Raw genomic sequence first — 13,534 nt, 5'->3', positions numbered from 1 at the left:
TCAGCTCACAGCAGAGCCAGAGGAGTTCACCTCTAAATCACTAATTGGCAGCCTTAGTAAAGTGAAGCCAAGCATGAAATAGCCAGAGATTAAACTATCACTCTGCCCACCTTCCCTAAAGCAGTCCAGCACAGGAAGCTGTAAAGTGGGGGTGGGTGGGAGGACAGAAGGCCTCTGGATTTTATCGCAAAAGCCATGGCAGCCATGCAAGGTTTTTAAGGAAGGGAATGGCATGATGACATTTGCATTTCTGAAAGATCACTCTAGGGGTGACATAGACTGGGAGTGGAAAACAAGGAGACTGGAAACAGAGACAGTTATATATTTGCAGCAATACAAGCTAGAAAAAATCAGGGCCTGACTTATGAAATGGGAATAAGCTTGGAGTGAGGAGATTTTTTTTAATTGATTTATTATTAAGCAAGGAAAACAAATGTGTCTTGGTCATTGACTGAATATATAGTGGGTGGAAGAGAGAAAAAATTCAAGGATATTTGTTAAGTTTCTTTCTTAGACAAACTAATAAAGACAAGTTTTTGGAGTAGAAATGAGACCACTTTGAGCATGCTGACTTGAAGATGCCTGTGGGGCATCTACGTGCAGATGTCCTATAGGCAGTTATATTTGTAGGTTGAATAGGCAGTTATATTTGTAGGTTGAACCTCAGATGAAAAGATCTGGGCTAGAGATGTAGATTTGAAGATCATCAGATAGATTGTAGCGGAAGCCCTAAGTATTGTTAAGATAACCTATGGAGAATATAAAGAATGCAAATCAACAGAGGAAAAAGACACAACCCTTCAGAACACCAAGATTTAAGACATAAACTGAAGGCAAGTACCCACAGGGCACAGAGAAAGAAGACCAGACAGGTAATGAGGAAAGCAGGGAAGGAGCAGTATCATTGAAGCCAAAACGGGAGAGAGATTTAAGAAGTATGACATCCAAGGCTCCACAAAGCTTCAGAAAGATAAAAAGTAAATTCTATCTATTGAATTGATTTTTTCCATTTATCCCCCATGTACTCTCTTCCACCTTCACCTACTCCCCTTCTCACCCCCAACCCCCACCTCACAGTCACCACAGTGTTAAATTTAGCAACAAGGTACTTAGGTGTTCTAGGCAGCCTTTGCAAGAGCATTTTCAATTAAGTTGTGTAAAACAGATTGCAATGGAGGAAGAGTGAATCTCAAGTCAGAGAGAAGAGCAATACAAAGTACCAAGTCTGGTGTTTTGTTTTTTGTTTGTTTGTTTTTTTCAAGAAACCTGTCTCTGCCCAGCTGGTATGGCTCAGTGGTTGAGCATTGACCCATGCACCAAGAGGTCGCTGGTTCAATTCCCAGTCAGGGCACATGCCCAGGTTGTGGGCCCGATCCCCAGTGGGGGGCATGCAGGAGGTGGCCCATTGATGTTTCCATATCTCTCTCTCTCCCTCTCTCTCTCTCTCTCTCTTCCTCTCTCTAAAATCAATAAAGAAAAAAATTTTAAAAAGAAATCTGTCTCTGCAGAGAAAAGGAAGTGGTTAGAGACAATGTTTCTTGGCTTTTGTCTGTATGTTTTAGGGAGGAGTCAGGCCTGCTTTAACATGAGGAGAAGAGCTAGTAGAAAGGGCCCGTGGAGTGAGTCTGCGTTAATGAAAGAGAATGTTGGCATCTATAAACGGAAATCATTTATTCTGGGCTTTTTGTTATGGTATAGGGTAAATGGACCCCACAGCCAGTGCCCACCAGCAGAGCTCTCAAGCTGTTCCGTGGCTATACAAGGCAGGTAAGAGCCTTCTTTTTTGTAAAAAAGCAGGTAAAGCTATTTCTTCCAAGCTTTTTCAAGTGTATGAATATTTATCACATTTGGAAAATACTTAAGAAGAACCTAAGATGAGAAAATACCGAAAGTCAAAATGCCAAGAGGTGAAGTCAAGATGCAGGCTCATGTCTGAGGGCCAGAGGTCCATGGGTCGGTGGGGTGTGCAGTAATTGGGGCACAGGCCAGTGAGCAGTAGGCTCCGTCAGGCACTGCCACACCTGGGCCAGACGTCAGTGCTTTATATTCAGTTGACAGTTTGATTCAATCCTCAAGTCTAATCTCTGAGAGACCAAATAAAGGTTTTTGTTACTGATTTGCTATTCTTGTTTCTGATAAAGACATGCACACTACTGCTTTGGCCCTTAACATCCTTTTGTTTGAGAAATAAAAAGAACTGTAGTTCTAAAGGCATTATGCCTGAACCTTTATCAACATTCTTATTTTCCCAGCAGCCTGAATGGGTTCTCCGGTCATCCCCTCACCTCCAGTGCTGCCCACTCACCCTGCCCCTGATCCCAAAGTACTGAGTCTGCTTAGGGAGGAGAGACATGGTAGATTGAAGGACAGCAATATTAGCTAAAGAATGCCTGGTTTGTTTTATGCTTATAAAACTGGGACACTGCCCCTTCATCCCCAAGTGCCAAAGCCCAGTTGTTTGTCCCAGAGTGATATTAGTTAAGGAAGTGTGACGGTGTAGAATTTCAATCTTTCCTCCCACATAGCTCTCAGACTGAGAAAGGAGTTTAAGTGTATAACCCACAGTGACTCTTATTAAACTCTCCTGTACTCGCCTATTCTCTACTCTCCCAACTCCCAAGGTCCTCTCACACTTTTACACTGACATAACTCTCTCATCCACTAGGTCCCCATGGTTTTTATTCCACTCTAATTGCTTTTTCTCAAGAATTCACATGAGAAGCTTTTATCCTTTCTCTTGACAGAGTACTAAAAGGGAAAAAAATTAAGGCAACAGAGGGGGATGAGGGAGGCTAGGAAACCCACAGCTTAATAATTTTATACTAACATATTGGAAATTTTATAACCTTATATCTGTAATATTTCCTTTCAAAGGACAGAACGCCCAATAGAAACAATGTTGGTCAGAGAAGGCTTTCATTATTCTGAGCAGCCTCTCCAAATAATGCCGAGGTTCTTGTGTCCCACACGCTCCCATGGGAGCAGTCAGAGCTCTGTGTGCTTCCCAACCTTCTTGCTTTCTCTCCTACTCAAGAAGGTGTATGGATATATAAGTGAACATAGTACTATAACTACAACCTTAAATCCATTGTAAAAAAAAAAAGAAGTTTGCAAAAGCACCTTAATAATATAGGCAGTCATCCTTTCATAGGTGTGAATTTCCAACTACTTTCACTTTCATTTATTCTACAGTGATGCCCTATAACCTCCTTTCAAAGAATTATTTGTAGCTATCACATGGTGCACAGCCTCTGGGAAAGAAGGCCCAGCTTGAGGCCAAGGCTACGTGGAGAATGGCAGCAGGAACAGTTGTCTGGCCATGACATTTGAAACACCTCTTGCTCCCTCTCCCCTGACCCTCATAATCAATCTGGTAGCTACTCTCCACCTCAAGTCAAGCATACTCCCACGGAGTCCAGGGTTACATCTGGGGTCCAGTAATTTGATAGCACCAAGTGGATTAATGCCTATATGGGTGTTCTTTCAGCCTGACCTACTTTCCCAGCCCCACCCACATTGTCTTACATATTAATTCTCCAACCGCTTCAACCCCATCCCTGGTTCCTCTACACACTGCAGTCTACTGAGTGCACTATGCTGACATCAGCTGGCCAATTCCCTTTTGAACAGTGCTGCAGTGTAATAGGAAAATAACACTTTTCTACAGTTTCTGCCCCAGATCCCCAGAACATCACTATCAAAGGATTTTGCAGATTATGGGCTCCTGGACGACCTCAGCTTAAAAAAAAAAAAAAAAAATGTGGCATCCAAGGATGGCCGTGGTTGACCAGATGGACTAGTCTTTGAAAGTCACTACCTGCCTCAAAAATCATATTCTGTTCAGGCCAAGGCACTTAGGAATATTCCCACCACCTATTGAACCATAGTTAAGGATTTTATGATATTTTAGCTCTTAGGAACTGGAACCACCACTTTTTTTAGTATATATAAATCCAGTTGAACTTTTAAGCACTTGGCTTCCAATAATATGTGAATCATGAAGGTATAGAAAAACTCAAACTAGCATCTTAATTCAGAACCTCTGCTTTAGAGAACTACGAGTTAACATTATAAAACTAAATGGTACTGCCTCCCTCTATCTAGTTAATAAAACACCTATAATGCTGTCTTCAGAGAGCAATAACTTCCAACAATTTGATATACCAGTTTCCATTCATTTTGAAAAGATCTGGCTCAGTGCCGCCTAGGTTGTACATAATCAGCACTAGCTAAATTGTCATTTCTATGTACCAACTCATGGAGAACTTCTGTAATAAACACTTCTAATGATTTTTTCATGACAGAAAAGTAACTAGCTGGACAAAACCCCATGTTGAATTGAGAGATTAGCAAAGCTTTGTGAAAGGAAAACAGAACATTAAGTTTTAATCAGGAAGTGTGAAATTTCTCCCCATTAGAAAATCTAAATTCAGTTTACCTCAACTGTTGGCACAAGGTAATAATACTAATGTTAACATCGATACTAATGTTGATACAAAACCTAATACACATTATCAGTAATCATTTTTGCAGTTATTTGTTGAGAACTTACTATGTACCAGCCCTTGTTAGGTCATTTATTCCTCACTATTACTATCTTTATCCCTCAGATAAGGAAATGAAGACTTAACAAGGCTCTTTCCCAGGGGCACACAGCAAATAATTAGATCAGGAATTCGAAGGTGTGCTGACTGCAAATTCCTTGTTCTTTTCACTGCACAGAATGCCAAGATTTTTCCCAAATCAGCAGTTTCAAAAATGTGATTATAGGAAAGAGGCTACATTTGTACTTTTTCAGACAGATTTTCTCTGAACTAATCTGACTTCATAGATTGGGTATATCAAAATCCCAAAAAGAATTTGTAGTGGGGCATAACCTCTTATGTTATGTTCCACTGCGAATACAAGGATGTTGAGCATACGCCCTCATTCATGGGACTAAGCAGCAAATTCATAGTCCACATGTCCTGTTCCCACAATATCCTCCTGTAATGCTCAGCCACTTGAAGAACATTACTTTAAAAAAGAAAGTAGAAACTACAACAAAATAGAGAAATGAGGAAAATATGGCAGCAGCATAGTTCCAGAATTACATCCTCAGGCGTTTTTGTAGATTGAATTTTTCTAGTGTTGGCAAATATATGCTTTGCTTTTTTTCCTTGTTATGGCAGATATTACTAATCATCACAACACTATCCCACTGAGCCCAAGTGCTGCCTCAGTATTCTTCTCAGGACTGCATTTTGACACCCACTGCTAATGAATTGTAGTTGGCATGTGATATGAAACCTATTTGTGTCCCTGTATTATTTCTTCACACAAATAGGCCTTCCTTGAAGTTCAGTAATCTATTACTCTAGCTATAGGGACCATGCGCTGGATAACTCAGAAATATGGGAGCTTTTTAAACAGTATTTTTCCTACTCTGGATCCATCCCTCCTAATGTTCAAACACAACTATAATTTTAAGATTTGTTTTAAATTTTATTCCTTCATACATTCCACCAATTATTGAGCTTATTATGAGAATTAAATAATTATATCAATAAAAAACATCCTGAAGAATTTCTGGTACTAAAGGGCTGACACAAAATAATTCATGTTTCCCATTTAACACTGTGGAGAGTCGCATTGTTTGGAACAGAAAGATATTGCCCATAAGCATGAAATAGTCACAAGATATATGGCATAGTTCTATGGATTTTATTGCATTTTGAATAAAATTACACTTTAAAATTTTTTTAAAATATCAAAATTCTATTAAGTTAACTTGTGTCAAGTTAACTATTAGGCCTAATTGCAAAAAGGGCAGTGTTTTTTATCTGATTAAATAAATTCTTCCCTTGACAGATTAGGTAGGTAGTATGTGAACTAGGAGATTACTTTATGGATTAACTCAGTAGTGTCAAATGTAGTCCCTGAGTCATGGGAAGAGAAAGTCATGTAAAAATATTGATAGTGAATAAGATAAATGCTGATTTTGTGGTTCTAGGTCCCATAACACTGCGCTACTTCACTCCACCGATAACTGTCTCTTCCTCCACTCTGAAACCTAAAAAGACAGAGAGAAGCAATGCCTTGAATTTTCACAGTACAAGGACTGCATTAAGTAAGCAGCATAGTCTTTAAAGTATCACTAGGTACTCTTCCATTTAATTGAATTAAATAAAAATAGATTGTTCAGCGCCCTGGCTGGTTTGGCTCAGCGGTTAGAGTGTGGGCCTGTGGTCTGGAGAGGCCCGGGTTCAGTTCCCGCTAAGGGCATGTACCTCAGTTGCAGTTTGTCCCCAGCCCTGGTTGGGTTGTGTGGGTGGCAGCCACTCGATGTGTCTCTTTTACTTCGATGTTTCTCTCTCTCTCTCCTTCCCACTCTACCTGAACAAAATATCAAAAAATGTCCTCGGGTGAGGATAAAAAAAAAAAAAAAAAAGATTGTTCAGTATGAATCAGCCATTCTGCCATGGGTCAAATTTTTTGTAAAGAACATTCAAGTTTAAATCATCATTTATTTAATGAATTCCTATAATACTTTCAGCATTGTGCTAAGGCCTACAGAAAATAGAAAGATCTGAGATATGGTTCCTGCCATCAGAGACTTTTAACTTACTCTTAAATTTTCTTTTTCTTTCTTATGGATTTTTCCCAAGAAATTAATTCAACTGAAGGAAAAAGATACATGTTTTAACACTGTATAATCATCTGTAATAAAAGAATGTTGCTAGCAATCTAAGATTCTAATTTCAGGGAACTAATAATTATTAAGCATTAACATATATATTATACGCTCATTTGAATAGTAGTTATGAAGGCTGTGGAAACATGCAAGAAATTTATAAATATTTGAAATAAAGCAAATATAAAATAGAATGGGCCCTGCCTGTACAGTTCTGCTAACCATATATAAATGTAAGAGCTAGGATAAAAGAAGTTATGTTAGAGTAGTAGGGGAGAAAAGCCTTTAAGCATATAATGGATGTGATGGCTTCCTATTAAAACAAGATCTTACCTTGCAATAGTACTTCTCAAACACTACTTTCTTGAATCATTTTTAATAGATCTACTACTATTATATGTACATGATGGATATAAAATAGAAAAATTTGAGGATAAAAACCTTGTTGCTTTTTCAAACTTCAATTTTCAATTACAGTTTACATTCATTATTATTTTGTATTAGTTTCAGGTGTATGGCGTAGTGGTTAGACAATCATATACTTTACAAAGTGTTTCTCCTGATAGTTCAAGTATCCACCTGGCACTGTACATAGTTATTACAATATTATTGACTATATTTCCTCTGCTGTTCTTTTTATCTCTATGACTATTTTGTGACTACCAATTTGTAGTTTTAACCCCTCCCTTCTGACAACCATCAGTCTTTTCTCTGTGTTTATGGGTCTGTTCCTATTTTGTTTGTCTGAAAAATCTTGCTTTTTAATGGCTGTTTTGAAACCTATTAAGCTATCTAAGAACTTTCTAAATTAAAAAACTAGTACTATTGTCAACTGAAAGGATTCATTGGAATAAAAACTTCTTGGCTATATCAGTACTATTTTTTTTTACACATTTAGATGTATTGAAAGTATATATTTATTGTATCTTAAACTGTATCATTACCTATTCTGGCTATACTCTTGCCTTTTCCCTGATCTAAATTGATCATGATTTATACCTGGAATTTCCTAATGCTACACACTCCTTGTTTTTCTGAGGAAAGTAGTAGACCCTCAACCTTCTGTTCTACAATATGTGCTTTTTAAAATGTGAGCTGCAGGTTTTTCTGTGAAGACATTTCTCGAGTAGAAAGCTCCCACTAATCACAAAGAGCAGAAATTTCTAGTACTCAGCAAATAGAAGATTGAATTTATCATTGTACATGGTTGATAAGAAAGGGCATTTATTGTTTATTAGGTAATATTACCAAGAATTCCTGTGAGGGTGATGGTACCCAGCCCTCAAAGCCGGAAAACAGGCAGCATTTTTCAACTTCGTTATAAGATAAGCTGGGAGAAGAGTTACTGCACAGTGGCTGTGAACAATGAGGGGTCCCTGACCTTACTAAATCAACTGCCAACGCCGTCATATAAAGGCCAAAACGTAACTAGGTTACTCAAGATATGTGGAGAGAAAGGGGACTGTGGTATTGAAACATTCTGGAGCAAACAGTGAATGCTTTTCAACAGAGAAATAAGCCATTCAAGTAATTTAGTACACAGAATGTTCTTCCGTGACCTTTCTATACTAAGGACATAAAATTAGCAAATTACATTTCCACTCACCAATTCAGTGAAATTGTGAACTCTCATGAGTTAACCCAGTGTTAACTCAGGAGAGAGAGGAGGCAGTCATCTGACTCCACCTGTGTATCAGGAATGGGATAGGAGTATGAAAGGAAAATCACTGAAATATGTTATTTTCATTTTGTTCAGCTTCAACAAACTTCTTTGACACATAATTAAAAGATATGAAAGCCAAATTGTTTTAAAACAAGACATAATGTTTTCTAGATGTGTGGTTTAATTTATGTTAGTAAGCAATCAGGGTACCCTAGACATTTTGATATTTAAACTTAGTGATGTTATGACAGCAATATTCCTGAAAGTATGTTACATAGAAGCTGGTAAGACCATTTAGGAAAACAATGCAAAAGCTATTCTGAATCCTCTTATGAAGTCACATTGGATGTTTGAATAGTGAAGACTCTGAGAAATGCTATAATTAAAAACCCTGTTTAACTCTGTTTTCCATGGAGACCTTTATTATTTTGTATTTATATACACATTTTTATTTATTTGACAACCCTTATTCATATAAACACCTCTAGGAAATGAAGAAATATAGCAACATTTAAAGTATTTACTGATAGATGATATAATAGTTTTGGACATGACTAATCTTTGTTTATGGTCAAATCATGAATCATTCTAATATTTAGAATGAAACAGCCCACAATCAAATAGCATTGCAATTTATAGTTCAGGAGAAGAGAATATGGCTTAGCCTCTGAAATAGGAAATGCAGTAATAGATTTGAGAAGCGGTAAAAAGCACATGTCACTATTAAGCATGACCAGACTCATATAAAATAATACTACAGTGTATTTACAAAATACATGCATTTTGTTTATGTAAATTCCAATTATATATAAAGAGTAAAAGCCCCTGAATTAGCCTATCATCTCTCTTTACCCCTATCCCCACCTTCTATCAGTCACTAGTTTAAGAAAAGGAAAGTCGCCCTGGCCGGTTTGGCTCAGCGGTTAGAGCGTCAGCCTGCGGTCCCGAGAGACCCGGGTTCGGTTCCCGCTAAGGGCACATACTTCGGTTGCAGTTTGTCCCCGACCCTGGTTGGTCGTGCGGTGGCAGCCACTCGATGTGTCCCTTCACGTCGATGTTTCTCTCTCTCTATCTCTTCCTCTCTCTCCCTCCCACTCTATCTGTACAAAAAATGGAAAAATGTCCTCGGGTGAGGATAAAAAAAAAAAGAAAAGGAAAGTCAAAGAAGCAATCCAAAGAAAAATCAAATAAAGGAATTCTAGGTCTTTAGTAGGGACTCTGTCTGTCCTGAACAATTCCAAGGGGCAACTTTCAGGATCCTCGGGAGTCATACATTACAACTTGTATGGCCATGCATAATGTCTTTGGCTTTTGTGCTTCGAAAGTCCTAGGTCTTTGTCATTTAAGGGTAGTTTAAAAGATTTGTAAGGGTAATTTTGACTTTTAGAGATTCTCTTTTGATTTTTACCTATGCACTGATCTTAGAACCTAACTCCCACTCCCATAATTTTTAACAGAACAAAACCAGGGTTACATAGCAGGCCTATGCCGTTCTGTTTACAGTGGAAGTATTCTTATTTTACTTAGATTAATCATATAAGCTCATATACTTTCAGTTTCTGGTTAAAGCTGAAATAGTTCAAATTTGAAGGGCAAAACATTATAATAAAATATTCCAAATGTGAATGTTAAAAACTATGGCTCCCATTAAGTCTCCATAGATTCCTTTATTCTTTAACTTTATAAATAATTAAAAGCAAAGTAAATGAAAGTTAGATTAACCTTCAGTATTCTAATAAAAATAATTCAGTGGTTCACTTCTAATAGGAAATTTTTTTATTACTTAGAAATTACTGATTTGACTCAAACACCAATCATTAAAATAATTGTTACTACTTTATGTAATATAGACTCTAGACCTAATAATTTTAAATATTATATATTTATTACCCTAAAAGGCTAATAACATGCTTATTACTATAAAAGCACTTTTACTATCAAGTATTTCTTAAACTATACAAAATGTTGTTAACATTAATTTTCATGTTATTTGGTAAGGAGAATAATATAGTTTATTGCCAGAATGGCTTAAATACACAATTCTGAGTTATTATTTTTATTATAATTTCTAAAGTAAATTCCATTTTATTCTCTCTGACTAACATAGAACTATTTTGTGCATATGGTATATAAGTAGTTATATACATAAATACATGTGTGGATGTGTACACACACACATCTCCTAGCCTTTCCAAAATAATACCTTTACATTAGTTTTATATTAAAACTATGATTATTCCCAACTGGAATGCCCTTTGCATCAGAGCTGAGAAACACAAATACAGATTTCCGTATCACTTACTTTACAGTCCATTAATGCTGGATTCCTTTTTCTTGTTATTGATTTTGCTTTGTTTTGTGCCTTGTTAATATCTGTGCTTTGGGCTATATTATCCTATGCTTGGATGTATAAAAATTGTATGCAATTAACAACAGAAATTACTTTTTAATAAATAAAAAATTCTTGTTGAATATTTGAGAACAAATAAATGGAGGCTTGATTAATGCATTTACCATAAAAAACAGAAGGGATGCCCTGGCCAGTTTGGCTCAGCGGTTGGAGTGTTGGCCTGCGGTCTGGAGAGACCAGGGTTCGGTTCCCACTAAGGGCACATACCTCGGTTGCAGTTTGTCCCTGGCCCTGGTTGGGTCGTGTGGGTGGCAACCACTCAATGTGTCCCTTTCATGTCGATGTTTCTCTCTCTCTCTCTCCCTCCCACTCTATCTGAACAAAATATCAAAAAGTGTCCTCGGGTGAGGATAAAAATAAAAATTAAAAAAAACAGAAGGGACTACCATAGCAAATGTGAAAAAGGCAAAAGTGCTTTGTGGATTCAGCAGCAGATCAAAAAATGTAAGAGTGAACAGCCTGTGGTTAGTTACTCTCCTTGTGGATATTCTCAAAATTTGAAAACACAACTTTATGCGAGAGAAAAAAGTAAAGAGGAGTTTATAAGACCCAGTAGTGGCAAAAAGCAGAAAAGAGACAACAACAAAAAACCCTGCAAGTTAAACTGAACAGGTAAAAGTGGTTCATTGAATATGATGGAAATTAGAGATTTATTTTTTTACATGGAGGATGGAAACAGATATGAGTATTGTAAAAGGAAAAAAAGAAAGTTGGGTATTTTTTGCTTTGCCTGGTTTTAAATAGTCTCCATATTTTTTGTTTTTTTTCCTTGTAGAATGGCAGAGTCCCCTGGCGAAGTTCCTGAATATCCTCTGTTTGTCACAGTGGGTGACTGGCTGGACTCTATAAAAATGGGGCAATATAAAAACAACTTCATGGCAGCAGGGTTTACAACTTTTGACCTGATTTCAAGAATGAATATTGAGTAAGTAGTACTAGGGTTATTACTGGGTTTAGATGCGCCACCCAGGCGATTATAAATTCAAATAGTGTAACAAGAACACCATGATTAAACCACCTTTCCTATGGCATTTCCACATCTTTTCCCACCATTGCTGATTATCACTCTAGTGGAAGTTGGACATTGCACTTTTAACTACTATTCTTTGAAAGAATATATTTAATTCAAATAGCTATTTAGAAGTTTATAATGATTTCTAGAATGCATATTATGCTTGTTTACATCAAAGACTTTACATCAACATAGTTTTGCCTTGGCAAATTATTTATTACTCACATATGCTAATCTTATATGTCAATTTCTATTACTTTATCAAATGTAGTAATTGTAGTAATACGATGTTATCATGTCATTTCAGAGTTCCTTCTCTACATTATTATGGCCAGGCATTTCCCATTGTCTCAAAAATTATCCTTTGCCTAGGTGCAGTAATAGTGTTCCAGATGTGCTTAAAAGATTAGATACTAAAACTAGGAGGTTGAGCCATATGAGTTGCCATTGTTTTCAAAATAGCAGTGACAACTTTATATGGTTCGACAGAATACAATGGCATTCTTTTTCAAATTATTGAAAGACCCTGACAACTCAGGGTCTACATAATATATTCTGCCCTACATATTATTTTGCTAAAACTGTTGAAAATTTATGTAATTACCTAAATGGTATAACCTTCAGGCCTATGACATATCTGAATGTTACATAAGTGCCTGGATTTGAAACTGTCCTTGTACCCTTAAATTTGAGGTTAACTTGATATATTTGCTGGTACCAGGGAGAAGAAACAAGTAACAAACTCTTAATGTTCATTTATCTCTCTGCTTAAACTTTCATTTTACCAGTTTCACAATTTTTGGCAAATTTATAAAGCAAACCTGACATGGTGCATATTTGCCATAGCTCAATGGTTATTTCCTCTCTCTCATACCTACCAGATCTAAATGTTCATATTTTCTATTCTCTCTCCCTTCTTCCCTGACTTCTGTCTCTCTCCTCTCTTCTCTTCTCCTCTCTTCCCCTCCCCTCCCCCTCCTGCCCTCCCCTCCTTCTCCCCTCCCCCTCCCCCTCCCCTCCCCCCTCCCCCCTCCCCCCTCCCCTCCCTCCCCTCCCTTCCCCTCCCCTCCGCGCGCGCTCTCTCTCTCTCTCTCTCTCTCTCTCTCTCTCTTTCTCTCTTTCAGTGACATCAGAAGAATTGGAGTCATACTCATTGGACACCAGAGACGAATAGTCAGCAGTATACAGACGTTACGTTTACACATGATGCACATACAGGAGAAAGGATTTCATGTATGAAAGTACTACAAGCACCTGTGTTTTGTGCCTCAGCATTTCTATAATAAAAGATGGCCTCTCTACCACCCTCTCTCCTGACTCTCCAAACATCACTTTACAAACTGCAGTCTCCTGTTCAGACTACGGGGGCACCCACCTTTTGTTTATGCTTCCAACCTGGATTTTAAAATCATGCTTCATAGCTCCTCTCTGAATAACCTGCAAATAAAACCATGGCCCACTGCAGATTATTGCTACACAGTGGTAAATAACTCAGCATGGATGTGTAACTTTGTATAACAGTATTTGGCAAAAGCATTCAGGGTCCTAACACAAAGGTATTTGCCTAGGTGTGGCTTCCTTAATGATGTATTTAGAGTTTGATGGTAGATGAAAGAGAAATAGTTGACCTTATTTTCATGTTTTGTGATCAAGTAACTTCCAAATTGACAACATTGACATGCATATTTATTTGTTAGATAATTATATTTAACTCTATGGGTCATAATGTTTTTATTTTATAATGGTTTAACTGTTGATGCCTGATGTTAGATTTAC

General features: G+C 37.4%; 1 protein-coding gene across 1 annotated transcript in view; it reads left to right on the top strand.

Annotated features, from left to right (window-relative positions):
- The window catches only part of EPHA6 (EPH receptor A6), a 1,023,649-nt gene extending 1,010,652 nt beyond the window's left edge, over positions 1-12,997 (top strand). Inside the window, exons 17-18 of the mRNA XM_036242820.1 lie at positions 11,522-11,671; positions 12,883-12,997. Of these exons, the coding sequence (XP_036098713.1) occupies positions 11,522-11,671; positions 12,883-12,997 (265 nt within the window). The remainder of the gene's footprint in view (positions 1-11,521; positions 11,672-12,882) is intronic.
- The last annotated feature ends 537 nt before the right edge of the window (positions 12,998-13,534 follow it).

The sequence above is a fragment of the Molossus molossus genome, unplaced genomic scaffold (genome assembly GCF_014108415.1).
Source record: "Molossus molossus isolate mMolMol1 unplaced genomic scaffold, mMolMol1.p scaffold_m16_p_5, whole genome shotgun sequence".
Classification (NCBI taxonomy): domain Eukaryota; kingdom Metazoa; phylum Chordata; class Mammalia; order Chiroptera; family Molossidae; genus Molossus; species Molossus molossus.
This window is presented reverse-complemented; position numbering and strand designations above follow the sequence as displayed.